The sequence below is a fragment of the Cibotium barometz genome, chromosome 8, assembly GCF_041138505.1.
Source record: "Cibotium barometz isolate CiBa-2024 chromosome 8, ASM4113850v1, whole genome shotgun sequence".
In the NCBI taxonomy this organism is placed as follows: domain Eukaryota; kingdom Viridiplantae; phylum Streptophyta; class Polypodiopsida; order Cyatheales; family Cibotiaceae; genus Cibotium; species Cibotium barometz.
In genome coordinates this window covers 59,038,594-59,053,990 of record NC_141053.1, presented here as the reverse complement: position 1 = coordinate 59,053,990, position 15,397 = coordinate 59,038,594, and the positions used below count along the sequence as shown (strand labels likewise).

Here is a 15,397-nt window from a genome sequence, read left to right as displayed (position 1 = left end):
AATATCTCCCATACGCAATGACCTCCTCACGGTCCTTTGATTATCTCTGTAGCCCTGTGTCAGTGATGTCCAACTCCTATAGTATGATAGGGTCATCCAGATCGAGTAGTGGGACCTACTGACTTCCCGTCCTAGCATTGAAATCCCCAAGCACGAGGACTTCCCCCAACTGTGAAACTCCATAATATCCCCATATAATGGTAAGTACGGTGACTGGCCATGCTGTGCGGCGTAGGTGGAGCGGCGTGGTGCAAAATAACACACAGCACCCAAAGATACCGTGCATCCACGTCCTTCCGGACGATGCTGAGAATCTGTCGAAGATGGGATCTAAAAAGGACAGCTACCCCTCCAAAGCCACTACTCCTGATGTGTGGGTCTCGCCTCGAAAAGCTGACTCCCTCTCATACCCGGCTATGTACGGTAAGCCCCTCTCAGGGCTTTGATGAGTCTCGGTATAAAAAATGACATCCTTGCCTGTGAGAATCTTGTTCAAGCCTCCTGGATTCGACCACAGCAAGCCATTTCAGTTCCATACTGCCAACCTCAGGTGTTTGCTCTCACAGGCCCCGCGTCCCTATTTGGGGCGGCGCTCAGTGATAATGACCCTACCATCTCTATAGATAGCACACTTGCCTGCTCTACGGGCCTCATGAACTGTCACCATGCTTTTCATGAGGCAATGGTGCCACCTATGTTGGGGTGAGATCATCTCCCATGTACACCTCTGCGCCCTTGAGGGCAGCCCGCCGGTCTAAGAGGGTCTGTCTGCTAGTGGCATCAGGGAATCTACTAATGAGGGGCCACTCTCATGTCATATCCTTGCATGCCCTCCATGTATCCGCAAAGGGGGGGGGGGGGGGGGGGGGGGGGGGGGGGGGCGATCCCATCCACTCCTAGCATCTGGCAAAGCGTCATGGCATCCCCCTTGGGGGAAGCCGCCGCCTGTAGCCCCCGCACTCACACATGGAGGGCCCTATCCATGCGTTTCTCCTCCTCGAGAGTCTCATGTATGATGCTCTGTGGGGGTTTGTGCTTCTTCACCACCTCCACCCAAACTTTCTTAAGTCAGTCCTTAGACCCTCCTGAATATTTAGTTCCCCTTCCTCCACTGTATGGTCCTTGACCGTAGCCTATAGGGCTTCCATTTCTGCCCGGAATTCCCCTATCGCTGGGGCAGCCTCTAGCATCTTGTTGTTGCAGCTGGGTCTCTTTCAACATCTGAATCACCTCCTCCTAGTGGTTCACCTATGCTGCCAATACTTCAATCTTGTTGTTCTTTCCCTATATCTACTCGTGGAGGCCTTCTAGCTGTTTTTCATGTTTGTTCAGGACCTGAAAGAAAGTGAAGCAAATAGAAAACACATATCTAGGCCCAGGTACAAGACCTGTAAATGCTGGAAACTGATGTTTATTGTTGAAAACCGAGCACAAGGGAAGCCCGTAGGTGCTGTACAATGGTAAGAAGCAGAAGCAACTGCTAATGACCTCAACTGAATGCAAAAGAATGAGATAAACTGGGGGGAAAGGGAGTCAGCCCTTATATATTCCCCTTGGGTGTGCTGGTCGGCCAACTGTGGCAGGCCGACAGCAACACATTACAATAAAATGCTACAAAAATGCCTAAAATTACCCCCCAAAAAAATGGTAGAAAAAAGCTCAATAATCTCTGCTAAGATATGCCAATGCAGGCCCTCATAAATGGCCAATACAAGCATGAAAAAAGGTGACATAGACCCTCTAGAGATGATATAATCAAACACCTACTCTTCAGCGCTAGAGGGGCGGTCCAATACCAGCACGCTGAAGTAACACCCTCCATAGTAGCTCTCGGAAGTGGTTTGGTAAAGAGATCAGCCACACTGTCCTTGGTAGAACAGTAGGCCACTTGAAGAAGTCCCAACTCGATCCAGTCATGTACAAAATGATAATGCACTTCAATATGCTTGAATCCTCCCCGTATCACAGGATTCTGTGCTAGAGCAGTAGCACTTTGAGAATCCAAGAAGATAGTAACCGCGGAAGTGTCGACACAGCACAAATGCTCCAAAATCTGATGAATCCAAAGTGTCGGTGGAGGAGAGAAGGTAGGATATATACTTAGCCTCGGTGGAAGAAGCAGAAACAGTCCTCTTCTTTTGAGACTTCCAAGAAACCAATCCAATACCAAGCATGAAGCAATATCCAGATGTAGACCTCCGAGTATCAATGCAGCCTACCCAATCAGAATCTGTGAAGCCAACCAAATCAGCACCACTGGAGTAGGTGATGCCATAATCTGAAGTACCTCGAAGATAACGAAGAACTCTCAAAGCTGCCTGCCAAATGAGACCTTCGAGCGGCTAATGAGAACTGGCTAAGGACACTCATAGCATAGGAGATGTCTCGACGGGTGTTGTCAAGGTAAAGCAATGAGCCAACAATCTGCCGGTACACTGTGGAATCCACCAAGGGTGTATCATCCTCCTTAGATAACTTGGCATTGGGATCCATGGGACAAGAGAGAGGTGTACAATCTGACAACCCATAAAGTGAGATTAGCTTCCTCACATACTTTTGCTAAGAAATAAAGAAAAAGTCATCTTTCTGCCAAACCTCGAGCCCAAGAAAATAATGTAGAAGGCCAAGATCAGTCATCTCAAATGTCTCTGAAAGCTTGGACTGAACCTGAGTGATCAACACTGTATCTGAGCCAGAAAGAATGAGGCCATCAACATACAAAACAATGACACAAATATCTCCATCAGAAAGAAGCACATAGAGATTGATGTTAGCATATGCCCTCTCAAACCCAAGAGATAACAAGAAGGCATCAATCTTTTGATACCAAGCACGGGGTGCCTGTTTGAGACCATAAAAAGCCTTCTGCAGAAGATACACATGGGTGTCTTGTCCCTGAATCACAGAACCAGGAGACTGCTCAACATAAACTTCCTCCTCTAAATCTCCATTCAAAAAAGCGGATTTGACATCCATCTGAACCACGGGCCATCTAAAGTGTGCAACCAGAGCCAAAACAATCCTGATGGTGGTATACTTTGCTGTAGAAGGAAATGTCTCATCAAAGTCTTCACTTGCCTTCTGAGTATATCCTCGTGCAACAAGGCGGGCTTTGTACTTGTCCAAAGTATCATCTGCATGAAAATTGACTTTGAAAATCCATTTCACACCAATAACACGACGATGTAAAGGCCATGGTACCAAAGACCAAGTGTTATTCCTCTCAATAGAGACCATCTCTGCTTCCATGGCTTGCCGCCACTGCGGTTGTGAAAGAGCCTCCTCTGGACTCTCAATCTCATCAATCTCTAGGACAGAACTCATGAGAGCATAATTCACTGTGTGATGAGATGTGGAAGCCCAAGATGAACAACGAGGTCCAAGGGTGGTGGTAGAGATTTGGTTATGGAGTTGTGCATCAGTGAGACCAGAATCTCTAAAGAGTTGCTGAACCCCACCGAGGTAGGCCAGCCTTCCTCTCAAAGCGTGAAGAAGAAGATCCAACTATAGTAGAAGACTTATCCGATGCTATTGGAAGTGGTGATGAGGTAACCACTGGTGAGGGTAATCCCGGTGTCAAAGCAGGACTCGTAGAGGGACTAGGAGCTACAGAAGCTAATGCAATGGGAATGGGTGACTGTAAAGGAGCAACTGGCACCGGGTTGCAGCAGGGGGAGGAGGAGGAGTTGGACGTGGAAGAAGTAAAAGATCACTAGCATCTGCTGGGAATGGATCATCCAGAAAGTTGGAAGATGCATCATGTGGAGAGGAATCAATGCCAAACAAGCTCTCATCAAATCGAGCATCACGGGAAATGATGATGTCATCAATCTCCAGATCCCAAAAGCGGTACCCTTTGGATCTCAGACCGTAGCCTGTGAAGCTCCTCTTTCACTTCGGGGCGAGTGTGGTCCTTTTCTTATCTGGGACATGCACATAAGCAACACAACCGAAAACACGAAGATGAGAAACAGATAGCTTGTGGCCTGTAAAAGCCTCCTCCGGAGTGATCCCCTCAACTGCTTTTGTGAGAAAGCGGTTAATGAGATAAACTGAGGTAGCCACAGCTTCACCCCAAAAAGCAGGAGGGAGACCTGCATGATGCAACAAAGCACGAGCCATCTCTTTGACGGTCCGGTTCTTTCATTCCACAACTCCATTCTGCTGAGGAGTGTAAGGAAATGTAGTCTGTCGGTGAATGCCCTTCGAAGCAAGGAAGTCATCAAATGGAACAAACTCGCCACCATTATCAATCCGGAGGAATGAAACTCTACCCCAGACTGATTTTCCACCATCGCGATCCAAGTCCTGAAACTGGCAAAAGCATCTGACTTGAAAGCCAGAAAACATACCCAGACTTTGCGAGTGAAATCATCCACACGAAGAAGAAAATATCGAGCCCTGCCAAGAGACTCAACCTCCATAGGTCCTGCAAGATCTGCATGTATAAGCTCCAGTCTTCAAGTTGCTCGATGAGTGGCCTCCTCTGGAAATGTATCTCGATGATGCTTCCCATCATGCAAGATGAGCATATGTGTGAGAGACCTAAGCTGAGGTAGTCCGCTGACAACTTGCTTAGAATGGAACTTTTGTAAGGCAGCAATGGGTACATGACCGAAGCGAGAATGCCATAGAGAAGTATCTACCTGAGAAACCAAAGCCATCAAGGGGGAGAAAAGCTGGTGAATATGGGAATCAATGTGAGGAATCTGGGAAGAATAATTGGTGATCTTGTAGAGACCCCCATCATGGACTCCATTGGCAACAACCGAGAGAGTCTTCATGTCAATTACTTCGATGACCTCATCATCAAAGTACACACCAAGTCCTTTTTGAGAATCTTTGTATAGTGAAAACAGATTTTTGGAAATCCGTGGTACATGTAGAACATCATGTAAGGTGGCAGAAGAACCCAAAGAAACGTTACCAACACCGGTGACAACAAGCGAAGAGTTGTCGCCGATACGAACTAAAGAAGAGAGAGTCTAGTAGTCCTCCAAGATATGGACTTGATTGGTCATGTGGACAGAAGCACCACTATCACCAACCCATTCCACCGCTTCAGGTGTGTCACTAACCTCTTCAGGAGAAGTCATATCTGTGATCATGAGGAATGATTCTGTGAAGAAGTGGATGAATCTATGACTGCCATGTATGCAACTCTGGCAGATCCCTCCTCTGAAACTTTGCCTTTATCTTTGGTTTTGTCCTTGTCAGATGCTTTAGAAGCATCCTAGGCTTTATACTTGGCTTTGGCTACTCGAGAATCATCACGACGAGCAAAGCAACGAGCCTCAGCATGACCTGACCTGACACAACAATCACATTCATTGCTTTTGTCCTTGGATTCCTTAGAGTCATGTTTACCCTTGCCTTTGCCTTTGCCTTTGCCTTTGCCTTTGTTTCTGTTGTTGTTGTTGTTGAATTTGCCTTTTCCACCTTTGCCTTTGCCTTTGCCTTTGCCCTTGCCTTTGTTTCTGTTGTTGTTGTTGTTGAATTTGCCTTTTCCACCTTTGCCTTTGCCCTTGTCAGAGGCAACAAAAGCAGACTCCGACTTGCCTTTTCCGCGAAGCATGCACTTGTCGTGGAGATAACTCACGACTTCCTCAAAAGGGGAGAGAGGATCACGGAAATAAATATCATCCCTGAAAGAATCAAAGGAAGCAGGCAACTTACCAAGAAGTTTAAGGATGGGATTGTTGATGGTGCTCCCGTACTCCTCAAGCTGCAGCTTGATACGGGAGAACTCTCCAATCTTCTCAATCAAGTTATCTGACTCAGTGATGGTAAGCTTCTCCAGATCTAACTCCAATTTGGCAATCTTCACTATCGAAACTCTCCCATACCTCCTCTGGATCTCCGTCCACATCTGATGAGCATTACTCCAGGAAGAGACAAATTGTGCATGTATGGATGGAGTCATGCAATGAATGATGATAAGACAAGCCCAAGCATCCAATATGCTTCTCAAAGCGGGTCCACCAAGTGAGGTGTGAAGATGGCCATCCACACACCGGCTCCTTCCAACAACAACTAAGTGTAGAAAGACCAAGTATGATAGTTGGTTGCTATAAGCTTCATGGAGTCACTGACTTGGGGAGGATTGTAGGATGGTATGTGAGTAGGGGTGGGAGCAAGACCTAGATGAGAGAAACTCAGAGAGGAAAGATTGGGAATAGGAACCACCTGTGGAGTGGCGGAAGCAAAGGACCCAGGCTGTGATGGTGCTAGACAATCAACATGAGAAGGAGCAGCAGTAGAGAAACCTCGTGAAGCCATGTCCTCTAACAAGAAACCTTCTCTGAAGAAAGGGGCTGAAAAAAAAAATCAGCAAGTCCTCTCAAGCTGTGCATAGCAAGAAGAAAGGTAGGGAGGGTGGGAAACTAAAAGGAGAGGAAGAAGATCTCTCCAAGATGTAGATCCATGTCCTCAACACCTAGAAGAGGGCTTCAGCAAAAATCCGAAACCAAAAAAATCAAGAGTTTCTGAAACGTTTCTTGCGTTTCGGGGTTTCGGAGTTTCTCACTCCAGAAACGTGTTTCATGTGACTATGTGTACAATGGTAAGAAGCAGAAGGAGCTGCTAATGACCTCAACTGAATGCAAAAGAATGAGATAAACTAGGGGAAACGGAGTCAGCCCTTATATATTCCCCCAGGGTGCTGGTCCACCAGCTATAGCAGGCAGACAACAAGACAATAGCATAAAATGCTGCAAAAAGGCCTAAAAATACCCAAAAAAAAATGGTAGAAAAATGCTGAATAGTCTCTGCCAAGATATGCTAATGCAAGGCCTCATAAATGGCCAATACAAGTATGAAAAAAGGTGATGTCGAGCCTCTAGAGATGATATAATCCAACAAGACCCTGTCCAGCACCTTCTTCTATTTGCCCAACGACTTCTTGGTGTTGTCCTCCATTGTCTTGATGTATGAGACCAAAAGTGATACAATAGTTGAGAGAGAGAGAGAGAGAGAGAGTTATATTAAACGTCTTCAAAAGACCCAGTGGATCTATGAGACCAAAAGTGATACAATAGTGTCCATGTAATCTCATCATGGTACAAAAGAAAACAAAGATTGGAGCTCTGAGCTGGGAATGTCAAATCCGAGCCATATGATACAAAGTGGGACCATCATCATCATACAACCTATGGAGCTAACCCCCCAGTAGGGGGAGGGGGCCGTCAAGGATATCAAGCACGGGTTTAGCCTATAGAAGGCTCTGCAGATCCGTCGGGCGTGGGAAAGTGGCTATGCGCCTGTCCAAGATCTCCTCAAGCTGGGGCTGATGCTGGCGCGGTCCAGGGAGTCTCGGGCGTCGGGCACGTTGTAGTGTTGTGGCCCGGTCTACGCCAAAGTGGGGTTGGCAAGGGGTCGGGCACTCAAGAATGTATCGCTCGATGAGGCTGTGGGTATGTCATCCATGGCTGGCAGGGCGTCCTCTCGTGGTTGGAAGAACTGCAGATTCGCCGGGCGTGGGAAGGTGGCACTATGCCTCTCCAAGATCTCCTCAAGCTAGAGCTGATGTATGTGTTGCTGGCAAGGTCCACGGAGTCTGGGGCGTCAGGCTCGCTGTAGTGCCGTGGCCCGGTCTAGGGTCACGCCAGAGTGGGGTCTGGCGGGGATCAGGCATTCAAGAATGTGTGGCTCGATGAGGCTGTGGGTATGTCATCCATAGCTGGTGGGGCTTCCTCTCCTGGTCAGAAAAAACCGAGTGATGGTGGTCGCCTGGGGCTGGGCTAGATGTCTCCCATGGGGTCTCGACTCCCTACACACACCTGAAATATAAGAAGAAACAAACATTACCTGCACTTCTTGAAGCAAGACATTGTTTAGAAGGAATAAATCTCCTTGTACATATCTGCAAAAGTAATCAAAAAAACTAAAGTTACGAGCACTCCAATACTCAAAAAGAACATCGTAAGATAATTTTGGGCTCCTAGAACATCTGTTATTTTTGAAGCAAGACAATCTTACGTCGAGTACGAACTCTCTGTTTTCACATTCACAAACCTTACGTCGAGTACGAACTCTCTGTTTTCACATTTAACTCGGAAGTATACAGGAAAAGACAGTCGACGTGGATTTCATCTCACGAAACTCATTCTTTATTAATGTAAAAAGCACTCAACCACCATCTCTTAGACAGCTGCATTGAGCGTGCTCAAAAATCCACCCACTAGCTGGAGCAATGAGCAAGAGCATTGCTTGCAATACAACATGCATGGCAAAGTAGTAAAGTGTAGTAGTCAATTGTCAAGTACTCAGTCCAAAGAGTTACTCCTTTACAAAAATTTGTTTCTCACAATTGCTTTGACATGAATTTTTCCCTTAAGCTTAGAGAAACTCATTCCCACACAGCACTAACTATAACTCCCTATGGCCAAGGCACCCTGCTTCCTCCCTCACAAAAAGAGTACTTTCTACATTGATATGAGATAAATACAATACAAAATAGAGCCTTAAAACTTTTAAGACAAATACCTCACCATGCTCGTTGTGCAATAGCACGCCATGAAGAGGCATTAAGTCTATAACTGGAACGTTTTCTCATTTGCTGTAGGTTTTGGACATAAATCTTCTACTGAATTCTGCTATTTGAGTGAAAAATTGATGAAGTGGAGTTGAAGGAAGAATGGCTCCCTTATACAGAACCTCGTCCAACTAGCCAGCCTGTTGTAGTGAACTGCATAACCTCACCAAATTACGTACTATAAATTGTCAGGCTTTGTGGGGTGCACCAATGCTGAGTGCAAGGAGCAGAGAGGGAAATGCTCAATTTATCAAACCATCACAGGAGTTGTGAAATAGACTTTGCGGAAGAAAAGAAGCTTTCATCAAAACAAAGAGGAGTCGTCTCATGAACAAGGAATCTATATCACAATCATTGGAGTTGAATCACCACCAAGTCGTTAAAGGTAAGCCGACAGCTTCACATACAAGCTTCCCATGCCGCCATCAACTTCTTGGGCAAGCTTTCCATATAGACATTAGCTTCTTGTACAAGCCCCTTCTTTAGTATTCCCAGAGAGCATTATCGGCATACCAAAGCTTGAGTACCGCACGGGTAGACACCACACAGGGATATTAAATGTTATGATGAAGAATCCCCAAGACAAGGAAATTTTTGGTATTATAAAGAAAAAAACCCACTAATAAGGGCCTTACTGGTCCATTCACATGCCCAACCCATGGCCGCTCCTTGGGCGCCAGGTATACAGTGCCATGGAAAAACTAAAAAAGAACGTGAAACTGAAACATGACTCTATAAGCTTCCTGATAGCAAATGTGGCTATGGTGAGGGCATGTCATGTCGTCAAGGAACTCCTCTCAGACACGATACCCCATCCCTATGTAGTCGGAGCTCTATTAGGTACATCCCAAGACACTCATACTGCTTGACCCGTGCCAATAGCCCAAACTCCTGCAGGAAGAGGCAGTGAAATCTCCCACGTATCGCATAATACGATGGGCATGTTGGAGACATAGAAGGTCCGCATGGAGAGGGTCCCCAATCCCCCCTCACTTAGCCAACCTAGGGCCAAGGATACCCCCAAAAGGCATACACAAGGGATACCCAAGGCCCCTTGCTTCTTCACCCTTTATATGCCAAGAATCTAGTGCACACCAAGCCTACGGGATTAACCAAGGGGTCTACTGCCACATGTCAGCAGAAGGGAGACAATCTGTTAACACTGACGGCCACCAACAGACACATGACTGCCCCCATCAATAGAAGGAGCCAGCCCTCAAACGCCACAAAATTTCAATAGGAGGCGCCAAACATAAAACAAGTCACGGCCAGAATCCTCGAAAAGCAGTAACACCTTGCGGCAAAAGCAGAGACCCCACATGAGCAGCGCCCAAACCCATGCTGGCATGCTCTAATACCATGTTGGCAATAGAGGAGGTCAGCCTGGAGCGGTCCCCAGTCCCCTCCCGCCTAGCCAACCTAGGGCCAAGGCTGTGCACAGGGGATACCCAAGACCCCTTGCCCCTTCACCCTTTATACGCCACGAATCCAGCGCACACCAAGCCTATGGGATGAACCAAGGTGTCCACTGACACGTGTCATCCAGGAGCGGTGATGGTTCATCCAACAGGGCATATGAATATATAGTGGGCCTCGTACTCTACCTCCCCTATGGTGCATACTCTGCATATCCACCCCTCTCGTGGGATGTCCTCGGCTCTCCAAGTCTCTATATGAAGGCGGTGGGAGGAAACTTTGAGAGCTGCTCAATCGCGATGCGCATAGCATGTGACATCTGGATATCCATGTACCTAGGGAGCTAAAAGAATCCATCCCAGTGAGTCTCAAAAAATGCTTTCTATAAAACTCACATTTCATCGCTAACCTTAATGATGACATCCAAGTCTGGCGTACGTGTAGGCCAAGTAGATCCAACCAGATCATGTCGTGTGAGAGGTCAAGTTGTGGGGAGCTTAGATTGTACTAAGATGGTGGGAGATGATCCATCAGCAATCCATGTGCATGAAACCATTCAACTACCTCCAAGTACCATGCCTGCTGTGGTTAGGGTGGCGGCCGTCTTCTCTTCAAGATGGAGGGCAATCTAGTGGAGCATGCAGAAGCTTGATGGGTAGAATCGGTAACTTCAATGGATAGAATTCAGTAATCTTTCGCGATGAAGATAACACAAGATAGAGAGACAAGTGCAGAAATATATATATATATATATATATATATATATATATATATATATATATATATATATATATATATATATAGAGAGAGAGAGAGAGAGAGAGAAAGAAAGAAAGATTTTATTAACGTCTTCCAAAAGACCGAACTCGGCCTATGAGACAAATCGGTGTACTCGTATGGGGTATCCTCTGTCATCCCAACAAAATGAAAAAGTACTCAACTAAAAAGCTGAATCTGGGTGTGCAATAAGTACAATGAGTGGGGGAGGGGATGGAGCTCTACTACTAGGAGAATGCAAAGCTATATGCATGGAGTATACAATCATGATATGCAACCTAGCTAGCTCCATCCTGTACCATACTGGGGGTATAAAATGGTATACATCAATGAAGGGGGTGTCCACAGCTCCCTGAAGAACATGCCTGGGTGTGCTCTAAAGCGAGCCAGTCGCTCTGCACCCTCTCTGTGAAACTGACCTCTAATCTCTGTCATCTCTCTCTGGTATAGGCGTGGTGTCCGAAAGCCAGGTGTCCTCTGTCTCCTGCGGGCTCCGAGTGTCTCTGCTCTCTGGAGAGTAATTCCCTGCCGTGTAGGGGCTGGGAGTGGGATGGATCTCTGAAAAAATGTAGTAATCTGTGTCTGTCGTCCCCCCTCTGGAGCTGTCTGAGCCTGTAATGATGTCTCTCTGTGGCGCTGTGTGTCTAGAATGAATCTTCCCAGTATGCGCTGGTCTGCTGCCTCAAAGATCTAGCGTAGGGAATGTGGCTCTCTGAATAAAATGGGATATCTCTCTCTGATGGCTGTATATGCTCTGCATCTGCATACATAATGCTCCTCACTCTCCACTTCCTCTCTGCACAATCTCCATACCCTCTCCTCTCAGGGGATCCGTGCTACTCTGCCAGTCTCAATCTCCAATCGGTGTGATGAAACTCTAAGCTGACCAATAGCCACTCGGGAGCCGTGTGGTAAAAAGCCCTCCATGTATCTAGGCCTCTCTATAAATCCATCATCAGTGATACTCATGAAGTGATCTCTATAGTATAGCATCTTCGGTGGAAGAGGCTGTGTAGGCGATATCCATGTCTCTCGTGTATAGAGCTGCCATAGGTCCTGTCTCAATACTCTGTTCCTCTCACTATGAGAGAGAGAGACGGATATGTGGTGCATCCCTGTCATACTGGAATGGTGGTAGATGATCCATGTCTAGGCCATGCTGTGAGAACCAATGTGACCTGTGCATACCATGATCCTCTGTCTCCTGCCTCAGCCAGCTGTCTAGATGCCTCAAAAGCTCTGCATGACAATCTGTCCTGTGGCATCTCTCTGAATCTGTCTAGCAGGCATATGGTCTGAAATATGGCCTCTACCATCATAGGAGGCGCAGCAAACTCTACTCGGATAATGTCATGAGGTACTGACAGTTTGCTGCGTATCATGCGTGCCATCATGAGGGCCTGTGGTCTCTCTATCTGTGTCCACAAATGGGTAGCAAGGCCTGGCGCCCATACCGCTGCTCCATATATCAATGCTCTTTTGACTAACGTGTTGTGACTAACGTGTCAAATAGCCACCCCTTCGTCCGGGGCTCCTGAAAATGCGCCTGGTGGCACTGTCTCTCTAGCATAGCCAATGTTGCATATCCCGTGTCAATCTAGCTCTGGCTGCTGAACCCATGGTGAAGCGTGTGGCTGCTGCAGAGAAGGTAGCCCCTAGGTACACGTATGATGTCACCACCTCCACCTGGCGTCCTGCGAGAGTGAATGTCAGCTGACTCCTGCCCTGTCTCGATGTATGAAAGACCATAACCTTGGTTTTCCCAAGGTTCACAATAAGACCCCTCTGTGTGCAGAAATCATTGAGTGCATGTAGATGCTGCTGTAGACCACCTAGAGACTCAGACACTAATACAATATCATCAGCATAAAGCATAATATGTACTGAGGTACCTGCTAAATTAACTCCATCTCCGCCTCTCCGTGTAATGAAGTCAACCACCTCATCAATGTATAACCCAAATAGCGTGGGGGAAAGTGGGCATCCTTGCTTCACACCAATGGTGCTAGCAATAGTCTCGGACATACCTCCTGGACATCTGACTCGCCCAAAAACCTGCTCATATAATGCATAGATGCCCCATGTCATATCTACAGGTATGCCAAGAGACTGCAGGCGCTGAAAGAGCCTCTCTCGTGGTACTGTGTCAAATGCCTTGCAGAAATCCACAAAGCAGCAATAGAGCTTTCTCTTCCTCACTCTGACCTGATCAATCATACATCTCAAAGTGAATACATGGTCAGTGGTAGAGAAAGCTCTCCTGAAGCCTGCCTGCCCTGATGAGCGTAAACCTGCTCGCTCAGCATATAAGCTAAGCTCTTGCTCCAACACTGCACCATAAAGTTTGGCCAGCACGTGGCCAACCATAACCGTCCTGTAGTTGCTCGGATCGAGCATATCCCCTGTTTTAAGAATCGGCACAATGGTGTGCATCGTCCACTCCGCAGGCAAACCCTCTGCTAGTGCCCTGTTAAACAGGTGTGCAAGAAAAGGAGCCAAAGAATCTACTGCATATATGAGATGCTCACCCTGCAGGCCCATATGGTCGGCGGACCGTCCATGCTGTAGGCGGCGGATAGCTTCTTGTACCATCGAGTGGGTAAAGAAGCTAGCTGTGGTAGGTCGAGGCTCCTGTGGTGGTTGAGGTATAGGTGGCTGCTGTGGGGCGTGGTATAGGCCCTCTGCATATGTGTGCCATGTCTGTGGGTCTGCAATAGGTGTCGGTGTCCAGTGCTCTCTGAAGTGCCACCATGAGATAGGGCTATCTCTACTCATGAAGAAATGAAAGATCTCTAGCTCTTGTATCTCTGCGAAGGCCCGCCTTTTGCGGTGAGTAAGTCTCCTCATCTCTCTCCTCGACTCCTGCTCTGTGATGGCTCCCAAGGCTCTCTGTATGCGGAGCCGTGAGTATAGGGCTCTGCGCTCGTCATCATACCATCTGTTTTGGGGCATAGTCCCAGATCTCGCAGGCTCTCCTGAGTGGACACGATGTGGGAAGCTCTGTAATGCAGCCGTGTGTAGGAGTGATGCCAGCTGGGCTGTAATGGTATCCATAGGTGGACACGATGTGGGAAGCTCTGTAATGCAGCCGTGTGTGTCTCCTGTCTCCTCCTCCTGTGGCATGTCCTCTGTAATGACATAGGAGGATCCTGATGGAGAAAAGTAACATAGAGCTATGTATATAACCCTGTCTTGTGAAAGCTGTAAGCTGATCCACATGTATCTGGCCTCTGGATCCTGTGCTACCACTCTCAGTCTCCCCTATAGCTCCCGTCTGAATAGAACTGCTACCCCCCCGACCCTCTCGAGGTACCCTGGCGTGTGGTCCTCCTGTATGCTGACTCCCACTGGAATCCCTCTACTCGAGGTAGCCCTCTCTCTGGGCTCTGATGTGTCTCTGTCAGAAGTATGATGTCTCTCCCCACCATAACATGCTCCAGTCGTCCAGGCTGCAGCCATAGTGAACCATTACAGTTCCATACTGCCATGTGTATCTCTGTCAGTGGCTTGGTTTGTGTCCCATAGGCCCCAAACCGCTAATCCATGGGCCGGCCATCAATGATGACCCGACCATCTTGATAGAAGGCCTTCTTGGCTTCTCTCCTCGCGTGTAAGACTCGTGGCATGCAAGCTCTCCTATGCTCAAGCTACATCCTCATGAGATCATCATCCAAGAAAATAGGAGCTCCCTCTAAACCTCGTAGTATGACCCTCTTCCTCATGAAGGTGACCCTCTCCGTCTCTCCTGCAAACTGTAGGATGAGGGCTCGCTTGCGTGTTGAGTCTTTCCCGGCTCTCCATGCTTTGGTGAAGGGGAGAGGGTGCTCTTCCCTGTAGCCAAGCTTCATGCATAGAAGCTGTCCATCTTTCTCGGGAGTGGAGTTGGGTGTCTCGGCTATACCTGTGACTCGAATGTTGAGGCGGCGGGCATGCCTCATCTTCTCCTCCTCAATGGTGGTGTGAATGATTTGGTGTTCTTCCCTTTGAGTCTCCTCCCTTACTTCTTTACGGATGTTCTTCTTCAACACCTCAACCCATCCTGACTGCTTGGCTTCGAGTTTTCCCTCCATGTCCTTTGTGATCTCCTTGGAGATCTCTTCCTTGATGGCCATGAGAGTGTTGTCATTGACCTCCCCTTCTTCCTTCTCAGTATTCTTGATGGGTACCATTTCCACTTTCAACGCACTCACCTCCTCCTTGAATGCTGTGTTCTCTTGTTCGAGGTTCATGACCCGTGCTTCGAAAACCATGATGTGCCGGTGTAGTTTGTTCTCCACCTCATTGAGGTTGGAATCGGATGTCTTCTTGTTCTCCTTCATTAGTGCCTTCATTGCCGTCTCGAGGGCCTCGAGTTTCTCTTGGAGACTCGGGGCCATTCCTCCAGATCACTCTGCAGTCCTTCCCACAGGCAGGGAGGAGAGAAAGAAAGAAGAAAGAAGAAAGAAAACTATATTAACGTCCTTTAGAGGCCACATCTGACCTATAGGACTAATCAGATACATCCATGTGATTACATTCCACTTCGGGGGCAACAAAATGAAAATAGAGATAAAACTAAAAATAGTTCAAATTCCCTACATGAGACCGTAGGAGAATCCTAGATAACATGAAGGATTTCTCTAGCAGCTACTCTTCATTACTACCATGTTTGGTTGTCCTGAAATCTGCAAT

General features: G+C 47.4%; 1 protein-coding gene across 8 annotated transcripts in view; it reads right to left on the bottom strand.

The window, feature by feature from the left end:
* LOC147636485 (uncharacterized) overlaps positions 1 to 15,397 on the bottom strand; it is an 82,691-nt gene that overhangs the window by 54,498 nt on the left and 12,796 nt on the right. For all 8 annotated transcript variants that reach the window (XR_015266551.1, XR_015266552.1, XM_086801940.1 and 5 more), the window contains one exon: positions 7,807 to 7,861. Coding sequence is in view for 6 of the 8 variants with exons in the window: in XM_086801940.1 (XP_086658066.1) it covers positions 7,807 to 7,861 (55 nt within the window). In the remaining 2 variants the exon portion in view is untranslated. The remainder of the gene's footprint in view (positions 1 to 7,806; positions 7,862 to 15,397) is intronic.